We start from the raw sequence: 14,638 nt of genomic DNA on the forward strand, positions 1-14,638 counted from the left end.
AAAAAAAAAAAAAAAAAAAAAAAAAAAAAAAAAAAAAAAAAAAAAAAAAAAAAAAAAAAAAAAAAAAAAGAAGAAGAAGAAGAAGAAGAAGAAGAAGCTGCTTTTTTGCTGGCTCTGAGGGCCCAAACAACCAAACAATTTGGACCCATAATATTTTGAGATACATGTGATAATGAACTTTTTGACAAATGATCAAACTTCAACTTTTTTTCTATCCGACATACTTCGTGTTGTTCTTTTTCAATTTCTTATTACATTAATCTTTTTCGTTCTAATCTTAAATTTTTCATCCAGTTGAATTAATCTTTATATGTTTATGTAATAATAAAAATTAGTTCGGGCGATGAAGTTTTATTTAGTGATTTCATGCTTTCCTTAATGTTTGAAAATATGACTTCCTTCCACCATGATATAATATACTCCACTTTGAATATAAGCTCTCGTAACATTATTTTAGATTTTTTCAAAAGATCTTGTACCCATAAAAATAGTATTATTTTTTTATAAATCCATGATATTTCTCTTAATTACCTAATGTGAGACTACTCTTTTTAATAATCCGATATGTTCTCCCAACCCGACACAAACACAATAAATTATGAATTATGATAACTTACAGATTAGGTAGGTGATCTTCCACCTCCTCATTGTGAAGCAAAGCTGCCTCTTTGATTACATGTAAAAAGGAACAAAAGAAACGAAGCCCGGATATGCAAGAAGATTGAAGTCCTCTCTCAGCTACCAGCGACTTCCGTCGTAGAGCTCGATAGGGATGGCTGGTTTTGAGGTCGAGACTCTGGTGCTTGCACCCGAGTCTCCTCCGTGTGCTCTAAGAGTCGGTTCATTCGTTCAACCAACTGTGCAGCTTTTCGCTTGCCTCTATCCGTGCCATTTTGTGCCAAATCTATCAATGAACTCATCACTCCAAGCTCCCTGGCCTCTAATAGGTGTTGTTCATCTCCAGAGCAAAGATGCACGAGAACTGCAGCTGCATTCTCTCTGTTCCTGGGGGATCCTGTCCCTATAACATCTACCAAAACTGGCACTGCCTTTGCAGATCCGATCACTGCTTTCCCTTCGGGATGGCTAGAGAGTATTGCCAAGATGGCTAAGGCTTCGTCCACCATTCCGGATCCAGGTTCGGTGAGAAGCTGCATCAAGGTTGGAACTACACCAGCTCTCACTGCCTTTCCCTTGTTTCCTTGGTAGATGCACAAGTTGAAAAGAGCAGTTGCGGCATCTTTCTTGCCTCTTTGAGTGCCTTGGCTAAGCAGCATAACAAGCGGCGGGATAGCTCCAGAGGCACCAATTCTAACTTTATTCTCGTCCACAACCGAAAGGCTGAAAAGAGTGGCTGCAGCATTCTCCCGGGCTTCCATGCTCCCTTTCTTGAGCACGAGCACAATACCAGGAACTGCCCCAGAAGAAATGATGCTTCCCTTGTTGTCCTCACATATAGAAAGGTTAAGAAGTGCTGTCACAGCATGCTCTTGAACACGAGAATCTGGAGTTGAAAGAAGGCCAACAAGAAGAGGTATTGCACCAGCCTCAGCAATTGCAACACGATTATCTGCATTTCGCTTCGCAAGAAGTCGGATCTCACCAGCTGCAGATCGTTGGTCTTCAGGATTTCCAGATGCAAGTTTGCAAAGCAGAATATCAATCTTCGTGCGTTCAGCAGCCGAGCAAGATGGTGAGCTTCTACATGGTCGAGCACTGCTGGGTCGTTTTGGTGGTTCAATACCATTAGCCTCGCACCACTGGGCTATAAGGCTACGCAACACATAATTGGGGGTAAGAGTAGTGCTTGAAAGGTTCTGTTGTGTCTTTGGACATGTTCCGTGCCCTGCTTCAAACCATTTCTCGATGCAGGAACGTTCATAGGTCTGCAGCAAAGAAAATTTTGGTTTTGTATTAAATACATAAGCAGCACCAGAGTAGTGGCTACTAAGGTATCAGATCAGAAGAATATAAAAGGCGTAATGTGTCACATGTTTCAGCTAATCTTATAAGAACAAATAATATGTTTAATCAGCAGAGCTACCCTTTATTTTAGACTAGCAATGAAATAACTGATTCCTTATGGAACTAAGCATTAAAACTACTCCAACACTAAAATCTCTCAATTTGATATGGTTCTTTTACCTATATCTACTTGTATCATGAGGATGCTGTGGAGCAACTATGTAACAGCCTAAGTCCACCACTATTACCACTAGTAGATATTGTCCTCTTCAGGCTTTCCTTCAAGGTTTTAAAACGCATCTCATCTACTAGGGAGAAGTTTTCATACCCTTATAAAGAATGTTATGTTCTCCTCTCTAATCGATTTGGGATCTCACATAATGACAAATATGGTAAGGAAAGATTTTAACATTGAAACTATTTACTATCATTTTCCGGAGCCAACTGCTCAAGTACCTGTCCAGTTGAGACAATAACAGGATCTCTCATCAACTCCAGGGATATGGGACAGCGAAAATCTTCTGGTATAATTGGGGCCGTATTATTTTTCTCATTTGAAATTTGTCCACTACAACTAGCAGGAGGACTCTTGTCTCTGCCAGGAGTATCCGTTTCAAGGTTCTCCGTTTGTACAAAATCTTTTATTTTCTTCAGCAGCCCTAACATCGTCTCAATGCTCTCACCTGGATCACCACCACTAGCAGTAACCATCTCATGCAAAGCTATGGACTCTTGTGTAAGTTCGGATATTCCAATTAATTGTAATTTTTCAGCTAATCTCCTGAGGCGATTTTGATCCACAGAAGAATCATTGCTTGTGTTGTAAAGGGCAAAGATATCATCCATCAGCTCAGAGTCAGGTGCATCGGCCCTGCCTTTGGCTCTTCTGAACTGAGCAAGAACAAGCTCGACCTGCATACATAGTTCTCAATGTGTAAATAAAGATTTTAAAAATATTAATTGAAAGTTTCTACAAATTATCTAATATCTTGTTGAGATAAACACAGATGAAGTTCTAATCACTGCATAGGCTCTTCCATGTCCTCTGTAATTTTTTTATAGGTTAAATTAGTTTTGATCTCTGAAGTACTGCTTATATTTCATTTGGATTAATAATATTTTTGAAGTCACGTTCAAGGTCTACACTTTTAATTCATTTGATATTCATCTTAACCATAAGGGAGCTCATATCACCATTGATTATCGTGAAGATACTATACGGTTTATTTCCCAACCTTAGGCTTCGGACAAACATTGTGGTTAGACATTAATGGTTGTCATCTGTTGAAGAGGAGAACAAAACATTTTTATAAGGGTGTGGAAACCTCTCTCTAGCAGACACATTTAAAAAACCTTGAGGGGAAACCAAAAAGAGAAAATCAAAAAATGACAATATCTGCAGGCGGGGGACTTGGGCCGTTACACTTCTACTATCAACTGTGGGTTTGATTCCTCTCGTTTTTTCTTTGTAATATAACATTCTCAATATGTGACAACAATGAAAATTGAGAAATAGTTCAAGAGTTTTATAATTAAAACAATCTCTTAATTGAACAACAGTTGAATAAATCAAAAGAAAGATGTTGAAGATAAAAAAAAATAGGTTTATTTATTGCTGATATAATAGTCTATCAAACAGAGCTAGTCTTATCGCCAATCATGCAGGTACCCGTGCCTAGAGACTACAAAATTCAAAGTAAAATGAAATAGTTTTTTTACCTGCTCCTTAACTTCATCGGATATATCAAGTTTATCGTAGGCTATTCCTTCCAAAGCTTGTTCCAACTGAGCCGTTACCTCATGAAATTTGACCATAATTTGCTCCCTCTCTACGGCCTTGAATTGATAATAAAATGAAGTTGGATTAAAAGTAAGATATGCTAACAAATTATCTATAACGCTTCAGATATTTCTTCCTTTTGTTTGGATATTAGCTGTACAAATTTGATGCATCATCTGTCTAGAAGTTGTAAGCACGTGAATGTATTGATATGAGATAAATTTTAAGTGAGAACAAGAAAACGATCAACACAGATGCAAGCGGATGAGTAAGTCTGATCGATGAATCCAATTAAGCTTAGCTTACCCATTTTAAATTGGATATAAAATGCAAGTAGTTGAATCGTAGACAGAAATACAAAATGGTAAATTTTCATTACTCAATCACTTGCCAATTTGACACACACAAGGAATTTGATGATTTAAATCTCTGTCGTTTCATAATGATGTAAATAACATGCAAAAAATGGAATCAACGACTGGAATTACAGTCTTCTAAAAGTTTCATTCCTAGCACACATAAATTCGGACTACGCGTAGAAGAGATATTTTATGGCATTTTCAGTGTTCGAATTTGCATCGAAAATGTTATTGACCTAAAGATACTGTAGCTTTGACAGCAAGGATGAGAAATTTCCATTAAATCAAATCCAGGTAATACACAATTCTGGAATGATGGGAACCGATATTCCCTCGACTTTCAATCAAAAGAGTAAGACGAAAGAAATACAGGATTACGAAGCAACAGTATCGAAATCAAAAATAAGAAACAAAGCCAGACAAGAACTCAGCACTAAAGAAAAAATTAAGATAACACACAATAACACAAACTCACCAGAAAAATCTTGCTCCCCTGGCTTCCAAATCTGAGCAACTTCTTAGCCGATTCGAGGGCTTCTTTCAACAATACAAGAGCCTTGAGAGTATCCTCAGAGACTGGCTCTTTGGTATCCCTAATCTCTTCAAACATTGGGATCAAAAGCTTCAATCTCCTGGACAAATTGCAATACTGCTTCTTAACAGTAAGCCTAAAATCCGAGATCCACGCAATCTCGTTCACAACATCGATCAAGCTCTGAATCAGAGCGCCGTTATCTTCCTCCATAGCTCAAAACCCGTACCAATCAGATCTCGCTGAAAAAATGAGCTCCAAACAGTAAAAGTCCGCCGAAATTTCTGCACAACTCAGATTTTCAAGCTCTCTGCTAGTAGCTCCAGCAGAAACGCTAGGAATGGAAAGTGAGAGACGTCTCCATTACACAGAGAGAGAGAGAGAGAGAGAGAGAGAGAGAGATGATGATGAGAAACAGAGTTAAAAAGGAAATTTTGGTTTCACGTTTCTGGCGCAGCTGAAGATGTGAGAGCTTTGAAGAAGAAGAAGAAGAAGAAGAAGAAGAAGAAGGGTATATGTTTGTTAGTGTGAGTGCAGAGCTGGATTTTTGAAACGTTTCATTCTGCCGTTTCCGTTACTTTTTGGCCGTTTACTGTAACGGCGGCTGCTCTGTTCTGATGAGAATTTCTGATGTGCCAATTTATTTACCCCACCTTACTACCCTCGTCTTTTATGTTGTTGAATCCACACCATCCAAACTAAGTTATAAATGTTTAATTTTTTTTAATTACATTAAATTTAAAATATATATATTTATAAAAATTAAATATTACTATGATTAGTAAACGTATGATACTTTAATTAAAAAATAAGAAAGTTTTTGGAATTTTTTTTTTTATTAATTGGGAGAAAGTATTGTGACAAATTTTAATATAATGACTATTTTCTTTTTAAGAAAAATAGATGAAATATATTTATAATAAAATCACATCAAATCAATTAGGACAAATTTTATTTATTTATTTATTTGAATAAAATTATTAGAGATTTCACTAAATAGAACAGTACGTGTATTATAAAAAGTGTTCATTTTCTCTCTCTTGTTCTTCCGTTTTCTCTTAAATATTAGTTCATCTCTTAAGATAGTGATGAAGAAGCAGTTTTTCCTGTTGTTATTATGAATTGGGTGTTTTAAACATAGTATTTACGGGTAGGGCGCATAATTCTCTTAGGATATTCTCATCTCTCTAACATACGATATTCAACGCCATCAACATAATTCAACGGAAATAAAACATATATTATAGATCGATAAATTAGAAACTCAAATCTTTTTATTTCAAAATATCCGAAAAGAAAGGTGTTACGTGTTAATTGTGGGAACCAAATGTTGCAATAGAAATGGACATGAAGTTAAAAAAGCTCTCAATTACTGTAGCCTTTGTTGTTTAATAATAAATATTGAGCTGGACACAGCCATGAATACGCGCATTGAAGAGCCCTTACCCATTGCCCATGAAATTGAAACAAATGTGGAATAGAAAAGAAAACAAGAAAAGGTAATGATACTGTTGGGTATGCCTTTGCCAGCATGGGTCAAGATTGTATTGTATTGTCCCACATCCCCACTTCTGAATTGGGATTCTATCTTATTAATATCCAACTTATTTTAAAAAATTATTATACACTTATAATGCATTATGTTGGTGTCACAGTCCTACTTTTTCATAATGTAATGAGCAAGCCTATTCGAATATGGAATGTAGAGAGATTTTTAAAAAATAGTTTGAAAGCATAGTTGAAAGTAATGTTATAGGCTAGCAAGGAAGAAAGATAACACAATGACTTAGATAGTATATAATTTCGATAAGAAAAATTGACGACTAGTTGCATTTCCATATAGTACTGAAGCATTTCATGTCCACTAAACGTAAACATGATTTTGTCGAAACGCTCTAGACAAATATGAACATGCCATCCTCCCTACTTCTTTCATACTCACCCCTACCCAAGTTAGTTCTTCTTTTATTATGGAAGGAGGATTTGATAATCTTTCTATATATATTTATTTATTTATTTATTTTGTTATCTATTTATTTAAAATAATTTTTGTTTTTGAAATTTTGTTAAGAATATGGAAAAATATTAAATGTGTTATAAATATTTTAGAATAGGAATTTAAGAAAATAAAGAAATTGCGTCTAAAGTTGACAGTGGAGAATTATTTAATTCAGAAATGTGATCATGTTTAGTGGCATTCACACGTCTTCTTTCTTAAATATAATATTTTTTACAAAAAAAAGAAACCAAAATTATCTTCCACGTGTCCTGGTATGATTTGTTCACAGTTTACCTATTTGAACTCCCAATTTTGAAATTTGAATCTAATAATTCAATGAATCAAATTCAACTTATAGACGTGTCCTACTTTTACGTATTCATGCAAATATTAATTTTATAATTAAAAAAATTTAGGTTAAATTAATAAAAATTTCTCTAAATTTTTAGAAATTTTAACCATATATTTAAACTTTCAAAAAAATTCTTAAAATTTAATTTAAAACTTATAAAAAAAAAAATTTGAAAATTCTTATCATAAAATTGACTATAATGGTATTTACATATATTTTAAAGTTTAAAGCTTCTTTTAATAAAAAAAATTTAAATATTTTTTAGATAAAGTGCAACATTCAATAGTATTTTTATTAATTTAGTTTCAAAATATTCATTAGAAAAATTAAATACAACGTTGACACATGGTTAAACGCTTGATTTGAGATTTTCCTTAATTCGCATCTCACCTCTACCACTGTAAATAATGTCGGACACACACTTGTACCAATTTTAAGATACAATTATCGATCAATGGCTCTTTTAGTTTTTATTTATTTTTTTTCTTTAATTATCTTGATTTTTTAAAACAAGAACAAACAAATAAATTTGTAGGTAGAAGTAATGTTTATAAAATTAAATTAATAAAAATGAAACTAAAAGTAGGGCACATGGTGGACGAAGTATATGGAATGCTACGGTGTCGTATCCGTTCTTTATACTCACCGCCGTAGGAGTGGGACCCATGAATATGGCAGAAGTAAGCAGGTGCATGTGATCCGCCGCCACTACTTACAGCTCACCAACCCAGTCTCCATTGGAGCGTTCTTCACCTCGAGTTCAATCAAACTCACTCAATTCTTTTCTTTTTTTGGGCTAGGTCCACCCAAACCAAAATCTTGGGTGCCCATCAGCCCAACCTAGTTGCTATCTATGTCTCTCTCTCCACGAGCTTGTGATTAGAAAAATGGGAAGGGTTCACTGTGGACTCACAAGCTTCCAATTTGATTGATGTAATGTTTGGTGCGACAAGAGGGCATGGCATTCCATTCCTAACCTCCGCTTCTTCCCATCTCTCTTTGATATCTTCTACATAAATTTTGACACACTTAACAACCATCAATATCTTCATCTCTAATGCAACATTAATAATGTCTACTCAACTAATGTTTATAAAACTACCATTCCAAGCAATGGGGCTGTTATGTGCTGAATCGGCCCGACACTTGTCCGGAATCGTTCGAGTTTGAGAAATGATTTACACAAAGCATGGTAGCTTACGAAGGAAGTTGATGCCAAACCTTGTTTTTTATGCATCTTCTTAGTAGCAGAATGAGTTAAAACTTTGAAACAAATCATGGGGATGTAATAGCCCAAGCCTATCAATAATAGGTATTGTTGTCTTTTGAGTTTAATGTTTTCATACTCTTGTAAAGAATGTTTTGTACCGGTATTAATAGGTTTAATGATTAGAGAGTTAGGGATGAACTATTTTGGAGGAAAGGCGTGAGATTTTTTGTTTTAAAGAAACCATTATTCAAAAGAAGAAGGCTTGCAGTCTTCAAAAGCTATGTGGCTTTTAATAATTTGAGATCGCCTGCAAAAGGGAACACATCCTTCTCCTCCACTCTTTCCCTTTTCCTTTTCCTTTCTCAGACCCCATTTCCATGGCGGACTATGCTTTCTTCTCTCTATTAATTTAACTTAAAAAACCAAACCCCTTTTCTTCTCCAAAGTCAACTCTGGTCAACCGCCATTGACGCAACCTCACAAATCAGAATCCTATGTCTCTTTTTATGTTCTTCACCTAACTCTCCCATTGCACCTAATCAACCTAAAAACCATCCTATTTATCAGAATAATTGGTAATTGGTTAAGGATGGTTGGAAGGGAGTCTTTATTCAAAAAATAATAATGTGTTTATAAGTAAGAAATACATATAAAATCTAATTCATGAGAACTTATGCGAACAATATCATACCTCTCATAACATGCTATCAAAGTCATGCCCTTCATTTAGCCATGTTAACAAAGAAATTACTAATCTCGAAGGTGTAGTCAAAAGTGACTGATGTGTCAAACAAAGGGTATACTTTGTTTGAGAGCTTCAAGGAGGACTTGAACCTCGATTAAGGGGAGGGTGTTTGAGGGTTCACAAGCTTTAGGGAGACTCTATATTTTATGAACAAAATCATACTATAATGAAGATTTGTGATTCCTAACCTAATTCAATAGATAAAGACATGAAAAAAAGAGAGAAGGAAAGGATTGATAAAGTTTGTTATGATATTTAATTTGTTAAGATTTAGCTTTTAAGCTAAAAAGCTGCAGGTGGCCGGAGAAGACGACCGGAGCGCGGTGGAGATGATATGTAAACAGAGAAACCCCACATTTTCTACAAGATCAATTTGAAGAGCTAAAACCAAAAGAAAGCAGTAATACATTTGTAGTTATTTTTTTGATTCTTGTCTAACCCTCTTCATCTTACCACCAAGGCCTACAAGAAAATCAGCTGGAAACAAAGATTGAATTTCACTCGACAGATCCAGAAACAAACGCTGTCGTTCGACTGCCTTCCGCTTCATCATCGGCCGAGATTTCGGTTTCCTTGGCGCCATCGGACACCGAAGACTTGTGGGGATTTTATGCTCCAAAGAAGTCGGAGTTTTGAACCCATTGTCATCGTCTTCAACAGATTTGCGTTCGTTGTCGTGGTCGTCATGGTCTCGATGTTTGGAAGTTAGGTATGTGAGAAGAAAAGTGAATTCCATGGCGTTGACATCATTTTCAGAGAGTAAGATACTGGAATTGAAGAGGGCCATGAAGTGAAAATACGTGCATGGAAGGTAAAAAAAGTAAATTGGGAGAGGAAAATAGGAGAGGAGGGTGTGGAAATATAGGAATTGAAAGGGGGTTGGGGGGATATATAATTATGAAACCCACTACATGTGTTTGTTTCTTGTTTGTGTTGTGATTTTCAATGGCTTTGGATTTTAGCTCTCAAGGTGTTCCGAGTAGAGAGAGAAAAAGACAGACAGAGTGAGGGAAAAATAGAAAAGAGCTTTCAAATTCTGCACTTCGGTGAAGGATCCAATGCAACAAATATGCACATCCATATCCACATGTATTCCCTCTTTACCTTACAATTTTTTAATAAATAATTTCTCAACTTTTACCAAAAAGGTATATTACGGCGATGTCCCAGATTGGTTGGGGAGGAGAACAAACCGTTCCCCTAACAGATGCGTTTCGACTTCGAAAGAATTGAACGAGGAGCCGTATGAGGTGAAGATCTCATGTACGGTTTTGTTGAGTGGCAGTAAGGGTGACTTATCTGTCAACTTTTCTACTATCACCCCCAAAAAACCAAACTCTGCCTTATGTAAAGTTGCTAGAGTACGCTTAACTTCCGGATTTGAAATCACGGCTTATATACCTGGTATTGGCCATAATTTACAAAAACATTCTATAGTCTTAGTAAGAGGGGGAAGGGTTAAGGATTTACTTGGTGTGAGATATCAAATTGTTCAAGGAACCCTAGATGTTGTCGGAGTAAAGGATCGTCAACAAGGGCCCCTTGAGGGGAAGCCCGAGAGAGAAAACCCAAAGAGGACAATATCTGCTAGCAGTATATCTAAGGCGTTACAGTGACCGTCTCCTCGAATAATTTTTCCATATCATTATATTCTCGACCTATAACAGTCCAAGTTTACTGCTAGCAAATACTGATTGTTTTGGCTCGTTATGTATCATTGTCAATTTCACGGTTTTAAAAAGCGTATGCTATGGAGAGGGTCTATTCCTATTCCGACTAGTGCCTCTGTGACATCCCACATCGCTTTGAGAGAAGAACGAAACATTCTTTACAATGGTGTGGAAACCTCTCCTAACATATGCATTTTAAAGCTTTGTAGTAAAGTCTAGAAGGAAAAGTTCAAACGGGAAAATGTTTGCTAGAGTTGAGATTGAGTCGTTACAGCCTCACACTGTTCGATGACTTGTTCTTATACCATTTGTAACGAGCTAAAGCGAATAATATCTATTAGCGATGAGTTCGAGTTTTTAAAAAACAAGGTGGGATGAGGAAGTCCTTACTAACCTTGTTCCTATCCCGACCTCTAATTTCAATTTTTATTTTCACAAAATTCTTCATTTATTTGTGTAGGATCAAGACGGAATTTCATACGAATTTCAAATTCGAATCGCTCAAGTGTGGTTCTCTTTCTCTCTCTAGCTAAAAAGAGTGAGGCAGGCTTTAAGAGAACATGAAGTTTCGGCCTAGCAATCGCTTTAGTCCAGATCTCTACAAACTTTGAGGCACACATCCACGTGGTTCACTACATAAAAAAGAAAAAGAAAGAAAGAAAAAAACAGCATAGCATTTCAAAGCATGCATGCATGTATGTGTCGTGTTTTGGTGCAAGGGCTGTCGGGAAAATGTTGTTTGTTTTTTTGACGAGAAAATTGCTACAAAACACAGGTACCCCTTTGTGAATACTAAATATTAAAAGGGTAGTCGAGCAAAAAACAGAAAGAAAAAAAAAAAAAAACATGGGCTTGTAATTTTGTGGAGAAAGCTATGTGGTTGGATGATTCAAAAAGGGAAGTGTAGTTGTTCATCCACTGTCGGATGCTGGAGACAACCTCTGCTATGATCATTGCTCCCATGCACGCTCACCCTCCCATCTAACCCTAACCCTTTTTCAATTTCAATACCACTTACTCCCCCAATTTACTCTAAGTGTTTTTCTTTTCGGTTCCACAAATGTTTTATGTTGAGAACAAATATTTCTGTAACTATTTAATTTGGATTAAGATTAGTATCTGATGATGACCAATGAGTATAGAAAATGGAGAAGAGAATTAATTTTATAACTCGTCAAAGATACATACAGGAGATGAAATGTGATTTCTTATAGTCTTATTAGCTTGTTGACTTTCAAGCTGTAATGATAGAATATGATGTGCATCAAGAGTTATGGGCATTACAGATCATAACTATTTTCCTTTTTCCTATTCAACAATTAAAAATGGAGAAAAATATCATCTATAGTACAACTACAATGTCAGGTGTATTTTAGGCCAGGTATACGAGTATTTTATAAATAAATATTTAGATATTTTAAAAATAAATTGTCTATTATGTACTGAAGATTTAGTAGAAAATATAAGAGACGAGATAAATAAGAAAATGTTAAATGGGTCCCACAAATGCTGCCCATTTTGATGTCTTGGAGTGAATAATAATAATAATAATAATGCTTCATTTTGTGGAGATTGTGTGCTTTAGGCTTAGGATTCCTTTTTTCATTTTTCATTTTTTCATTTTATTTTGGTAGGATTCCTAATTTGAATGTGGGGGGAAGGTTCTTCACATGATATATATATATATTATATATATTACAAAGTATCATTTTAAGTTTATGATTTTAACGTTTCTAAATAATTATTAAAAAATTAGTTTTAATTTATAGCTAGATCATGTGACTAAATTAAAATATTCATGTACTCTCTTTACCTAACTTGGAATCAAATCAAAATAAAAATTATTTTTGTTATTTAAATATAGTTTAATTCTGAGAAATATTAATTAGTTTAAAAATAATATATAAAGGCCATTTCGTTTTTGCGATGTAAAAAAAAAAAAAAAAATGTATGAAGTAAGGAGTGACGACATGGATAATGGATTAGGGGTTATGAATAAAGTGTGGGACCCAGTGGAATGGCATGGATTTCACCGCATGTTAGGGGTAAAATTGATAGGTTAAAAAGATCCCTTTCCCTTTTCTTTCCCTTTTTGTCCCTCTTTTCTTTTCAAATTCCCAATTTTAGTCAACTATATTCTCATGTTGCCCCCTCCCTCATGCCCTCTTCTCTCCTTTTTACCCCTTTTTCCATACCTACCCATCTATGTTTAGAATTTGGATCAAGAATAGTTTCCACATGTTTCGACACAACATGGTCATGTTAACTACTCCCCGACAGACTAATCATAAAGTTTGTATGATTGAGTCATTGAAAAAGAATATACACCTTGTTGTGGTATCAAAGTTAGTCAATGAGTAATGTGTCAACGAGGAGTGGAGGGTATCCCACATCTGTTGGATGGAGAAGGAAACAAAACATTTTTTGTAAGGATGTAAAAATCTCTTTATAGTAGACGCGTTTTTAAACTATGAGACTAACAACTATATGTAATGGGTCAAAGCGGACAAATTGTTGTTATATGTAGTGATTTTCAATTCTTTTAAAATTTTGTTACTGTCCTATCTTTAATATCCCACTTATTTGAATATAGTAGCAGTTCTTATGATCCTCTCATTAGAATATGGTTTCGGTTCATTCATGTACCTCTCTTTCACTTTGTCACAAATTAGGTTAAGATTTTAGTTATAAAAAAAAAAAAAAAACAATCTTCCTAAAAGTTAACACGTTCAACTTAAAACACGATTTCATTGAATTAAAATATCAACCTCGTTTAGTCGTTTTTATTAAGTCATTAACAACGAAACATATCTCAACATGAATTTGATATCTCCACCTCGAACTTTAGTCGTAATAATAATTAGTGAACACGAGATGCTAAACTCATAGGAGAAGTCATGAAATAAAAAATAATTATAGAGAGAATGTAGGAAATTCAAAACCTTATGAAATGATATTATAAAGAAAAGTGATTGAGAGAGAGATGATTAACGTGGGACAATGTGCTTTTTTGTGCTGATAATATTTTTTTAAATGAAAGATGGAAAATAGTTGCAGAACTGTGATGCCATATAATTGCATCCGATGCTCATGCTTCATAATTTTGCTTCCCATCTCCGACCATCATGTCCCCATCTCTTATAATAATAATAATAATAATCCATCATCATCAACAAAATCAACAACAATACCATATTAATTATATCATACCCTACTGTATTTTTATGTTACACTAAATGAACAAAAACTATATATGAACGATAGCGAATGACTCAATTACAAGTATTACTTAGACTTGTATTAATAAGTGGAGATAGTTAAGAAAGTAATTTGACAATGTCGTAGAGGATATAAGAGAATGTTGGAGTCATCAAATGTCGAAGCCTGCTTTATGGGTAAACGGTTTGAGGCATGAGAAGGTGCAGTGAGAGTGAAGCTTAGGGAACTTAAACAAATCTGAGAGCGACGGCTCCAAATCATGAGTATCCATCTCAAGCATGTAAAGGCGAGGCATACGCAACATGGGGCTCTTCCTCCTCGAGATCCACCTTTGTTTGCTGCTCAATTTCAGACATAGTTCATCTACGTGATGCATAGCAATGCCTAAAAGTGCTTCCATTTGCGTAGATATTGGCGCCCGAGCCCGACCTCCAATCTAGCCATCTTTCTTTCTTTTTGTTCATCACACCAAGGGATCAGTTACTTGAAAGTTTACATGTTTTACGAGTTTAGGTTGTTTATGGGCTTTGGATCAAATAATTAAACTTAATACTGTCGAATTGGGTTAAATATGGAAGTTGTGTCAAAGTTAAATAAATAGTTAGGTCCAAAGCCAATAAAACCTAAGCTTCATGGTTGGGCCCAATAGCCATTAAAACTCATACCCAATGTTCATGAGAAGCTTTATTTATAGAACATCCCTCCTCTATTCACTATAAAGTTAAAAATCTCACTCACAAAGACTTCAAAAAAAAAAAAAAAAAAAAAAAAAAAAAAAAAAAAAAAAAAAAAAAAAAAAAAAAAAAA

The 14,638-nt window shown here is 35.0% G+C and overlaps 1 protein-coding gene across 1 annotated transcript; it reads right to left on the bottom strand.

Moving 5' to 3' along the window:
- Window positions 1–563: 563 nt before the first annotated feature.
- Window positions 564–5,274, bottom strand: LOC111492743 (U-box domain-containing protein 13-like). Its single transcript, XM_023142178.1, has 4 exons — window positions 4,580–5,274; window positions 3,685–3,801; window positions 2,422–2,877; window positions 564–1,886 (listed from the first exon to the last, which is right to left on the bottom strand). Exons 1-4 carry the CDS (start codon window positions 4,847–4,849, stop codon window positions 735–737), a joined length of 1,995 nt encoding a protein of 664 aa, XP_022997946.1. The 5' UTR covers window positions 4,850–5,274; the 3' UTR covers window positions 564–734.
- Window positions 5,275–14,638: the final 9,364 nt, after the last annotated feature.

This window comes from Cucurbita maxima, unplaced genomic scaffold, assembly GCF_002738345.1.
Source record: "Cucurbita maxima cultivar Rimu unplaced genomic scaffold, Cmax_1.0 Cma_Scf00018, whole genome shotgun sequence".
In the NCBI taxonomy this organism is placed as follows: domain Eukaryota; kingdom Viridiplantae; phylum Streptophyta; class Magnoliopsida; order Cucurbitales; family Cucurbitaceae; genus Cucurbita; species Cucurbita maxima.

Coding starts and splice junctions, on each gene's coding strand:
- LOC111492743 (XM_023142178.1), bottom strand. CDS start 4,849: ATGGAGGAAGATAACGGCGCTCTGATTCAGAGCTTGATCGATGTTGTG. Junction 3,802..4,579: donor AGGGGAGCAAGATTTTTCTG/GTGAGTTTGTGT, acceptor TATCAATTCAAG/GCCGTAGAGAGGGAGCAAAT. Junction 1,887..2,421: donor TTATTGTCTCAACTGGACAG/GTACTTGAGCAG, acceptor TCTTTGCTGCAG/ACCTATGAACGTTCCTGCAT.